The sequence below is a fragment of the Mytilus edulis genome, unplaced genomic scaffold, assembly GCF_963676685.1.
Source record: "Mytilus edulis unplaced genomic scaffold, xbMytEdul2.2 SCAFFOLD_602, whole genome shotgun sequence".
Lineage (NCBI taxonomy): Eukaryota > Metazoa > Mollusca > Bivalvia > Mytilida > Mytilidae > Mytilus > Mytilus edulis.
Window position 1 is genome coordinate 1 of NW_027267281.1, and position 12,155 is coordinate 12,155.

The following is a 12,155-nucleotide window of genomic DNA, read 5'->3' on the forward strand; positions in this document are numbered from 1 at the left end:
TTCAGCCTCATGTGTAGCATCTGGTCCATCGGTGAATTCAGCCTTTACAAGACCGCTTTCTATCGCATCATGTATTGATATAGTATCACCATTGTCCATTTTGTAAGTTCCCGATTTGGTATCAATGAAGCCTCTCTTAACTGCCTCTGCAACAGTTATCTCCTCTTCAGTGCCCGGATCCAGCACTGCCTTCACTGTGTATGGTCGGTTTTCTTTTGTCGTCTTAATTGTTATAAGACCATATGACTGGTCCTGTTTTCTTAATCGTTTTCTGGATTGTGTTTGCATTATAACAAATCCTTCGTTCTGTGCATCAATCAATTTCATTACTTCTTTTGTAACAGGATCAACATACGTGCCTTCAACTTGGTCTAAAATTCCTTGTATAACTGCCTCTTGAACAGATATCAAAGTGTTTGTCCTCGTATCAACAACCGACTTAATAACCAAGATACTTGTTTCCTCTTCCACGCTTGAATAGATTTGATCAGTTGTTGTTTCCTCTCTGGTTTCGGTCATTTCTTCAGACATCTCATATGTTTCATCTTCGGGGACAGTTTGCTGTACTGATTGTTGTGTTTGAGTTACTTTTTCTTGGACAATTTCTTCAAAGCCATCATATTCGTCTCCTACTTCAATTGAAGCTCTACGTTCCAATTCACGGTCTGGGAATGGTTCACTTGGCGTTTCTGACAACGTAATACTTTGGTCCGAAATGGAATATTGGTCAAGTTGGTAATCTGTTGATGTGTAACCGGGAAGTTGAAGATCTAATGGAGTATTCCAGAATCTACAAAACAATTATTCATTCCGTTATTATAACCTTGTATCAAAGAAATCTTGTCATAACAGTTTTCAGGTTTACTACTATCCATTCTTTAAGATAAAAAAAACTGAAAACATAACTGTATAAATAACTGTTTTCATGAAAGATCAAAAGGTGTCTAGTGTTAGATGAAAGTCTTCACTATGGAAGTCTTACAATCGGTATACGGATTTTGTATACAGCTGTCAATCGAACGTCGTCTTAGTCAATCCTAGCTATTCATCTATTCCAGAATTACAGCAAATTGTACAAGCATGTACATAAACAAAGACTCTATAAGGAAATCAGGAACTGATAAATATTCAAAGACATCCGAGTTTACTCTATTTAAGTTAAGGATAATCGTGTTGATTCTACTGTCATAGAAAATAATATATACACTTTTTTTTCAGAAATGAGTGGGTTTCAATACCATTTGTGATCCATTGTCATCATCAAACTTTTTCCTTCAGAAGAATGTGTAAGTTTTCAGTATTTAGATTCCTCAAGATGTCAAAAAAAAAAAATTTGAATTGTCTTGACTTCATCTGCCGAACATAGATATTGAAATACTGGCAAAGACATTGCAAGGCGTTGTTTTTGTGTTTTACTATCCCCTTTCCTTTTGTTGTTAATTTTTAATGAGCATATAAACGTGTTATAGCTTTTAATGCAACAGTACTCTACATGGACGCATCAAAAAGCCACAAAAGTATTCAATATTTAGATATGTCTGCAACAGCACTTTTACATCATAATTTAAGAAAATTAAATATGTGTTAAGATAAATACGATAGTTCTTAAAACTTACTTTACGAAATGTGCAGTAGTGATATACTTCAGTTGATCCCATTTGTCACACACTAGTAAATATTTGGGTTGTTGAAGAAGTTCTACAACCACTTTGTATGTCTCCCAATACGCCCAGAAATCCTAAAACAAAGTGAAATAAAGATATGTGACATGATCCACAAAAGATCAACTATAAAAGGTACGCGTTCAGCTAAAAGTTGCTTTTCATAAAAAAAAAAAAAAAGAGAGAAGAAAAACCCACGAACGATCACCTAATTTCACTGTGGTAAAACGAGCTGAAAAACATAGTTTCCTTGGCTGCTTTACTTTTCCTATTTATAGTATTTCATATTACTTATAGTTGAACACGTGCATGAATTGTTTATCTATGAGGATTTTTCATAATAATTAAGATGTCGACATCTTTTACCCAAAATATCTAAAAATCTGATAAACAAGAGTAACTTTGTTCTAATTACACGGTATGACAAAGATATAACTTACTTTGTATCTGTTCTAATTACACGGTATGACAAAGATATAACTTACTTTGTATCTGTTCTAATTACACGGTATGACAAAGATACGGTATGACAAAGATATAACTTACTTTGTATCTGTTCTAATTACACGATGTGACAAAGATATAACTTACTTTGTATCTGTTCTAATTACACGATATGACAAAGATATAACTTACTTTGTATCTGTTCTAATTACACGATATGACAAAGATATAACTTACTTTGTATCTGTTCTAATTACACGGTATGACAAAGATATAACTTTGTATCTGTTCTAATTACACGGTATGACAAAGATATAACTTACTTTGTATCTGTTCTAATTACACGATATGACAAAGATATAACTTACTTTGTATCTGTTCTAATTACACGGTATGACAAAGATATAACTTATTTTGTATCTGTTCTAATTACACGGTATGACAAAGATATCACTTACTTTGTATCTGTTCTAATTACATGGTATGACAAAGATATCACTTACTTTGTATCTGTTCTAATTACACGATATGACAAAGATATAACTTACTTTGTATCTGTTCTAATTACACGGTATGACAAAGCTATAACTTACTTTGTATCTGTTCTAATTACACTGTATGACAAAGCTATAACTTACTTTGTATCTGTTCTAATTACACGGTATGACAAAGATATAACTTACTTTGTATCTGTTCTAATTACACGGTATGACAAAGATATAACTTACTTTGTATCTGTTCTAATTACACGATATGACAAAGATATAACTTACTTTGTATCTGTTCTAATTACACGGTATGACAAAGATATCACTTACTTTGTATCTGTTCTAATTACACGGTATGACAAAGATATCACTTACTTTGTATCTGTTCTAATTACACGGTATGACAAAGATATCACTTACTGTGTATCTGTTCTAATTACACGGTATGACAAAGATATCACTTACTGTGTATCTGTTCTAATTACACGGTATGACAAAGATATAACTTTGTATCTGTTCTAATTACACGGTATGACAAAGATATCACTTACTTTGTATCTGTTCTAATTACACGGTATGACAAAGATATAACTTACTTTGTATCTGTTCTAATTACACGGTATGACAAAGATATAACTTACTTTGTATCTGTTCTAATAACACGGTATGACAAAGATATCACTTACTTTGTATCTGTTCTAATTACACGGTATGACAAAGATATAACTTAATTTGTATCTGTTCTAATTACACGGTATGACAAAGATATAACTTACTTTGTATCTGTTCTAATTACACGATATGACAAAGATATAACTTACTTTGTATCTGTTCTAATTACACGGTATGACAAAGATATAACTTACTTTGTATCTGTTCTAATTACACGGTATGACAAAGATATAACTTACTTTGTATCTGTTCTAATTACACGATATGACAAAGATATCACTTACTTTGTATCTGTTCTAATTACACGGTATGACAAAGATATAACTTACTTTGTATCTGTTCTAATTACACGGTATGACAAAGATATAACTTACTTTGTATCTGTTCTAATTACACTGTATGACAAAGATATAACTTACTTTGTATCTGTTCTAATTACACGGTATAACAAAGATATCACTTACTTTGTATCTGTTCTAATTACACGATATGACAAAGATATAACTTACTTTGTATCTGTTCTAATTACACGGTATGACAAAGATATAACTTACTTTGTATCTGTTCTTATTACACGATATGACAAAGATATAACTTACTTTGTATCTGTTCTAATTACACGGTATAACAAAGATATAACTTACTTTGTATCTGTTCTAATTACACGGTATGACAAAGATATAACTTACTTTGTATCTGTTCTAATTACACGGTATGACAAAGATATAACTTACTTTGTATCTGTTCTAATTACACGGTATGACAAAGATATAACTTACTTTGTGACAAAGATATAACTTACTTTGTATCTGTTCTAATTACACGGTATGACAAAGATATAACTTACTTTGTATCTGTTCTAATTACACGATATGACAAAGATATAACTTACTTTGTATCTGTTCTAATTACACGATATGACAAAGATATAACTTACTTTGTATCTGTTCTAATTACACGGTATGACAAAGATATAACTTACTTTGTATCTACGATATGACAAAGATATAACTTACTTTGTATCTGTTCTAATTACACGGTATGACAAAGATATAACTTACTTTGTATCTGTTCTAATTACACGATATGACAAAGATATCACTTACTTTGTATCTGTTCTAATTACACGGTATGACAAAGATATCACTTACTTTGTATCTGTTCTAATTACACGGTATGACAAAGATATCACTTACTTTGTATCTGTTCTAATTACACGATATGACAAAGATATCACTTACTTTGTATCTGTTCTAATTACACGGTATGACAAAGATATAACTTACTTTGTATCTGTTCTAATTACACGGTATGACAAAGATATAACTTCCTTTGTATCTGTTCTAATTACACGGTATGACAAAGATATAACTTCCTTTGTATCTGTTCTAATTACACGATATGACAAAGATATAACTTACTTTGTATCTGTTCTAATTACACGGTATGACAAAGATATAACTTACTTTGTATCTGTTCTAATTACACGGTATGACAAAGATATAACTTACTTTGTATCTGTTCTAATTACACGGTATGACAAAGATATAACTTACTTTGTATCTGTTCTAATTACACGGTATGACAAAGCTATAACTTACTTTGTATCTGTTCTAATTACACTGTATGACAAAGCTATAACTTACTTTGTATCTGTTCTAATTACACTGTATGACAAAGCTATAACTTACTTTGTATCTGTTCTAATTACACGGTATGACAAAGATATAACTTACTTTGTATCTGTTCTAATTACACGATATGACAAAGATATAACTTACTTTGTATCTGTTCTAATTACACGATATGACAAAGATATAACTTACTTTGTATCTGTTCTAATTACACGGTATGACAAAGATATAACTTACTTTGTATCTGTTCTAATTACACGATATGACAAAGATATAACTTACTTTGTGACAAAGATATAACTTACTTTGTATCTGTTCTAATTACACGATATGACAAAGATATAACTTACTTTGTATCTGTTCTAATTACACGATATGACAAAGATATAACTTACTTTGTATCTGTTCTAATTACACGATATGACAAAGATATAACTTACTTTGTATCTGTTCTAATTACACGGTATGACAAAGATATAACTTACTTTGTATCTGTTCTAATTACACGGTATGACAAAGATATAACTTACTTTGTATCTGTTCTAATTACACGGTATGACAAAGATATAACTTACTTTGTATCTGTTCTAATTACACGGTATGACAAAGATATAACTTACTTTGTATCTGTTCTAATGACACGATATGACAAAGATATCACTTACTTTGTATCTGTTCTAATTACACGGTATGACAAAGATATCACTTACTTTGTATCTGTTCTAATTACACGGTATGACAAAGATATAACTTACTTTGTATCTGTTCTAATTACACGATATGACAAAGTAAGTGTTGTATCTGTTCTAATTACACGATATGACAAAGATATAACTTACTTTGTATCTGTTCTAATTACACGGTATGACAAAGATATAACTTACTTTGTATCTGTTCTAATTACACGGTATGACAAAGATATAACTTACTTTGTATCTGTTCTAATTACACGATATGACAAAGATATAACTTACTTTGTATCTGTTCTAATTACACGGTATGACAAAGCTATAACTTACTTTGTATCTGTTCTAATTACACGGTATGACAAAGATATAACTTACTTTGTATCTGTTCTAATTACACGGTATAACAAAGATATAACTTACTTTGTATCTGTTCTAATTACACGGTATGACAAAGATATAACTTACTTTGTATCTGTTCTAATTACACGATATGACAAAGATATCACTTACTTTGTATCTGTTCTAATTACACGGTATGACAAAGATATCACTTACTTTGTATCTGTTCTAATTACACGGTATGACAAAGATATAACTTACTTTGTATCTGTTCTAATTACACGGTATGACAAAGATATAACTTACTTTGTTACAAAGATATAACTTACTTTGTATCTGTTGAGGAGATCATCCAATGATTTTACTTGAACAACAACAGTTGAAGAAACTTCTGAACCTACAACAAATGATGTAGTCAAAGATACTATGATTTGCATAAACTTGTAGACAAATGAATGACAGATAAGCGCAATGTATCAATTACACGAAAGATTGTACACTTATTTATGATTTGTCACTTTGACAAGTCCTTCTGTCCATTCTTAATTTTTAATACATATTTCATGACAAATATTTTTATGCATACTGGTATGTATCTAATATTCATGTCAGTTGCATATATATCTAATACTTATGGTAGGTTTAGCTAGCTATAAATAAAGGCAACAGTTGTATACCGGTGTTCAAAAGTCGTTAATCGAAAGAAAACAAATCCTGGTCACAAACAAAAACCGAGGGGAACACATCAACTATAAGAGTAAATGAAAGAAACAGCAGGAACACCGTAGTGAAACAAAAAAAAAGCAAATACACATATAAACGAAATATTTGATAACAACTGCCATATTCCTGGCTTGGTACAGGACATTTAAAAAAACCAATTGTTGGTTGAACCTGGTCTTATGACTAGTCTAATCTGCTGTTAAACAATATTTAAAAAAAATATCGCTAAAATGACAACACTACGTGACAGAAATACAGCACAAACATACGCAAGAGCTTTCATACCAGAGAACTAGGTTAAACCAAGTTTTATTCGGAAAATATCTGTCCCAAGTTAGGTATACGGCAGTTATTTTTCACGTGTTCCGTTGATTGATAGTTTTTGATTTTGCCAGTCTAATGGACTTCCCCTTTTTGAATTTGCCTTGGTGTTCGGTATTTTGTTATACTTTTCAATATCGAATAACAGATACAATACTAAAGAAAGTGTATATGCTTATTCATAATTTAACAATGAAATCAACAGCAAGAGATTTTGTTTCTAGCTTTAAAAATGTTCTTACTCTTGCCTTTCCCTTTAGCATCATCAGATTCTTCGAGAATCATTCTGAGTTGAGACATTCGTTCCTGGAGAAGCTTGAAGTCCCCATAACCATTCCAGTTTCTGATCAGGGTATCTTCAATGTTGTCCAATATCCCTAATAAATCTCGTTTGTCTTTCTGACCCATTGACTGCAGCGATCTAATCTGCGGATAAAAGTAGTTGATGATAGTAATAGTTTAGTTTAAATGTCAATGTTATTTTTTAGAAATGAAAAAAAAATATCTATAAAAACACAGTTTTGGCAAAAGGAGGAAAACTGGACTCTTTTATACAACAAGTTTATTTTACCACAACAAAGTATCATATTTAAACTTTTTCCATAACTGTCCTGCGTGATTACACCCAACTTGAGATATGTAACTTGTGATCCTAACCATCTTAAAGCACGGTAATATGATTAGCATATTACTATCATGTTTCAGATAGATAAAATCATCTCTTTAAGGTTTTCATAAGTTATTTTTAAATGTTTTATTTTGAAACATGTTCTAGTATATCTTACTTTTTTTTTAAATACTTATCCTCTTACCTCTTCCTCTGACCAGTCCCTGAACATCAACGTCATGAAGGCAATCATTTGATAGCCAAGACGTTTTATACTTCCAGTCCACAGTGCAAGTAGTTGTATTCGTAATCTAGATATCAAAGACAAAAAATATTTAAATAAAACAGCAAGTTTAAATCAGTTTCAAGAATTGTTTGTTTAGAGAAAATGATTCTATGCTATACACTTTTCACAAATAGTTATTTTTCTAAAGTAACATAAACTTGAAAGTATGATGATAAATTGTCTGAGATTCGACGAAAATCAGACCTTAAGTAGTTGATAGAAAATGAATTTAAAAATAAATGTCGTCTACGACTACTACCATCATCATCAATATAAAAATAAGGAGATTTCTTATGAAAGCCAATGAGACAACTATCAGAATTCATATGATGTGGATGTAAGAAATTGAAGGTAATTGTACGGTTTAACCAGATACGAGAGCCCTCAATATGACAAAAGTTAAAACAAATTAAATCAAACGTGAAAACTAACAGCCTAATTGAAAGCAAAACAATTAACGAAAAACTGATGTGACATAATTATATGAATCAAAGACAATCAGTGTATAAAAGGTTCCGGACTTGGGAGTGACACATTCAGAAAATTGCAGGGTTAAGCATGTTTGTGAGCGCTGAAACTTCTACCTAAAATAGGACAGTGGTATGTCAGCATAACTCAAAGAACTAAAATATCACTTGTAAATGGTTTGTCTCAATAGATCGAAACGAAGCATAAAAATTAACTAACAGTAGACATAAGAGTACTCGTATTGACTGAAAGATAGTTAAAAAAAATCAGTTTGATAGTACACACCGATAGACACAATATTTAAAGATTTCACTATGGCGTTATAAAAGTTGATTAAGTTTATTAAAGGATAATGCATAGCAATTAAATTCTGGTCCTCAATGCTATTCAACTTCGTACTTTATTTGGCCTTTAACATGTTTTGATTCGAGCATCACTGACGAGTCTTTTGTAGACGAAGCGCGCGTCTGGCGCAATATATCAATTGTTAATCCTGGTTTCTATGATGAGTTTATTTACAACCACTGGGTCGATGTCACTGCTGGTGGATTTATTATTCCTCGAGGGTATCACCAGCCCATTAGTCAGCCCTTCTGTGTTGACATAAATTATCATTGATATGGTCATAGTTATAAATTAACTGTTTACAACACTTGGAATGTTTTAAAACCAAGGCTTTTCTACCATCGTACTTTATGTGGCCTTTAACATGATTAGGGCTTCACTGATATTCTTTTGTAGACGAAATGTGCGTCTGGTGCAATATATAAAATTTCAATCCGAGTTTATCTACATGGATCGTATTTAAGTTTTCGGGCTCTTTAAATAAAAAGAGGATTATCAAATATGAAAGAATTGAATACAAATAAAGTTATTTCAACGTTATTTTTACTATTATCATTTTATTACCTGACTGCAGCATCAATTGCTCTCCCCGATGGAGATGGAATCAGCAAAATTACTGCTGGGACCATGGCAGTCTGTTCCCTTTCGTTTTGTACCTAAAATATTCATTTCAGAATTTAGGAAAATATTAAATCATTTACCATTATTAGGTAGAGTTCTTATTAATCCTTAAAAACAAATACCAATGATCCTTTATAGATTGCCACATGTGTACAATCAAAGGGAACTAATTTGGAAGTTGTTTTCTTTAAATTCCTGACGAAATTTTGTTTGAAATAAATCCTGTTTTATCTTATGCCTATATCGAAGCAGAATTATTTCAATTGATCGCAAATCGTTCAATGAGAATAGTTTTAAATGATATCAGTAAAAATGGACATTGACTTTTTGGAATATACGTGGTAACCTATTTTTGTTGCCATTCATTCCCTTGGTTTCTTAATGTTTTGTTTTGAATTTCCATTGTTAACAATATTCATAGTTTAATTACTAAAAGGTGATTGAAATAACAATTGAATAATAAGTAATAGTGTATATATGTAAATGTCTGCAAACAATATTGTGAGTCAATAATAGTGATAGGGTATAGAATATGTTTACTTTCATTACCTGCCATTTATCTCGCTTGCTATTGTCTACTAAGGTAAGCGTCTCCCCTTCGATGAACTCAATCTATAAGGTAATTAATTATAGGCAAATATCAATACTGTGATCTTATTTTAAAGAAATTAAACGCTATATTGTAAGTATGTCAAAAGATGTAACAAAATGGAAATATCAAGGCTAAATAATTTTTTGGCTATTTAAACATGTTTTGTTATCAAAAGTTTACTTCAAAAAATACATTGTGTAAACGCCGTTATAAAAGAAACTAAATTTAATTTTCACAAATTGCAGGGTATCAGAAAAGATACATTATGAATCTGTTTTATAATTTGTATCATACTGGTTAACTTGTTCATTTCTTCTCTGACAGCTAATATGATTTTATACCTCAGATGTCTTGTAATCAGTTAAGGCAATCACTGGTTTAGAATGTTGTAATTTCTCTACTCTGTCTTGTACTGGAACAATGTCTTTTGCACGATCGAAAAGTCTATCAACTTTACTCTGCCACTGTAGGTATGCTAGTAAATGATCCTACAAAATTGTTAAAATCAAATGTTTTATTTCTATTATCTATAAAAACAATCAGGTTTAATCCACCATTTTCTACATAAGAAAATATCTATACTAGGAGAAGATTATGACAATTGCTATCCATTCGTTTGATATGTTTGATGTTTTGATTTTGCCATTAGATTAGGGACTTTTCGTTTTGAATTTTTACTTGGAGTTCATGTTTGTGATTTTACTTCTTTCGTAATTTTTTTTTGTGTGAAACAATGACCCAATCAAATCATCCACTTATTTTCTACAAACGGTAGTGGTTAATCCTTTCGTCCGTTTTACATTATTAAACTTTATTACGGAGGGAGAAGTCTGACCTTATTGCATATGAAGTATATCATTATAAATCGCTAAGAACAACTTATTTTTATACATTCAATATAAAATCAGATTATACTATACTTAACATATTTCATTCATATTAAGTTGATGACTTTAATTTGATGAATGTATTGCATACAGATTTAAAATCAATTAGACCATGACCACAGGTCAAGTGTAAAACGTTCATCCGTTTAATATTCGTGCTTATGACTGTATATGTAACAGGAAATCAATTCTCAAATTACTATCAGTAGTTTTATTTTACTCGTTATTTCATGACACGCTTACCTCCCATTAAACCAAAATTCACAATACCGAACAGGTTCATAATAAAATTGAATTTGCATATAATAAATATTTTCACAAAAATAATGTGGGTATATTATTGTAAACGGTTATTGTTTCATTTGCGTCTTTTAAAATGATCTGGTCTAACTGGAATTTAAACATGTGGGGTTAAATGACAAAATTTTCTAAATGGAAATATCTATATTCAGTAAATGATATTTCTTTAGAGGACCAATTTATTAACGCATTTAGCACACTGCAATTACATTTTAGCTATTTTATAGTTAGTAACTTTTTATCTGGAATCTTTATTTCAACGTTAGTGTGATAATGAAAATTATAAACTCTGTTTAAAAATGAAATACCTTCATTTCTTCCTGGATAAAGGCAACATCAGACGAATCTCCCTTTAGTCTTGATCTATCGAAAGTTAAATGAATACGCGAAAGTGTTGTGTTCATCCAGTATTCAACTTCTTCTACTTCATGGAAGAACTAGATGAAAATAAGATAAAATATAAAATAGGAGACCTTTTTGTGAAGTAAAGTGTAATTAAAAAAAGATTTAATTGTTGTTGCATAAAAGACATAAAATAAAAAATATTTATTATGATACAGTATCCGGGTAAATTTTACATTATTCTAAAAAAAAAACAACAGGTATGTTTGAGTAAAAAAATTGGAAAGTCATCAATACAATGAGGTTGTGAGCGTAAAAAAAACCCAAATTGTTAAAGGGGTTTTAAAACAAACACTTAATTTAAGAAATTACCTACAAACAAACCGTCACGGTGGTATTCAAATAATGCGAGGAGAGTTGATACAAGTACATATTTAAGGACAGATGATTCTTATCTTAGAACTTTGGATTATACAGTAATTCTTTTCTAACAACTAAACAGTATTTTACCTGATGATATGCAGCAGCATTATGAAGGTGGACCTGAGAGCACTGTAGAACTGTATCTATCCATCTCCAGTTATTTCGTACGCCAGCTACACAGTTCTGTTTTAAATAAACATTGTACGTATTATGTTTTTATGATATTATCTGCACATAAAACTAAATGGATTAAAGACTATGGTTTTATTGGGTTTGTCATATCTGTTTTGTTCAGATTAAAACTTTAATTTTA

The 12,155-nt window shown here is 30.6% G+C and overlaps 1 protein-coding gene across 1 annotated transcript in view; it reads right to left on the reverse strand.

Annotated features, from left to right (window-relative positions):
- Positions 1–6: 6 nt before the first annotated feature.
- LOC139505104 (plectin-like) overlaps positions 7–12,155 on the reverse strand; it is a gene marked incomplete at its 3' end in the record, with an annotated part of 31,018 nt that continues 18,869 nt past the window's right edge. Inside the window, exons 7-16 of the mRNA XM_071294916.1 lie at positions 11,930–12,025; positions 11,386–11,514; positions 10,232–10,378; positions 9,848–9,910; positions 9,242–9,333; positions 7,784–7,889; positions 7,214–7,397; positions 6,257–6,324; positions 1,617–1,738; positions 7–790 (exon numbers count right to left, since the gene is read on the reverse strand). Of these exons, the coding sequence (XP_071151017.1) occupies positions 7–790; positions 1,617–1,738; positions 6,257–6,324; positions 7,214–7,397; positions 7,784–7,889; positions 9,242–9,333; positions 9,848–9,910; positions 10,232–10,378; positions 11,386–11,514; positions 11,930–12,025 (1,791 nt within the window). The remainder of the gene's footprint in view (positions 791–1,616; positions 1,739–6,256; positions 6,325–7,213; positions 7,398–7,783; positions 7,890–9,241; positions 9,334–9,847; positions 9,911–10,231; positions 10,379–11,385; positions 11,515–11,929; positions 12,026–12,155) is intronic.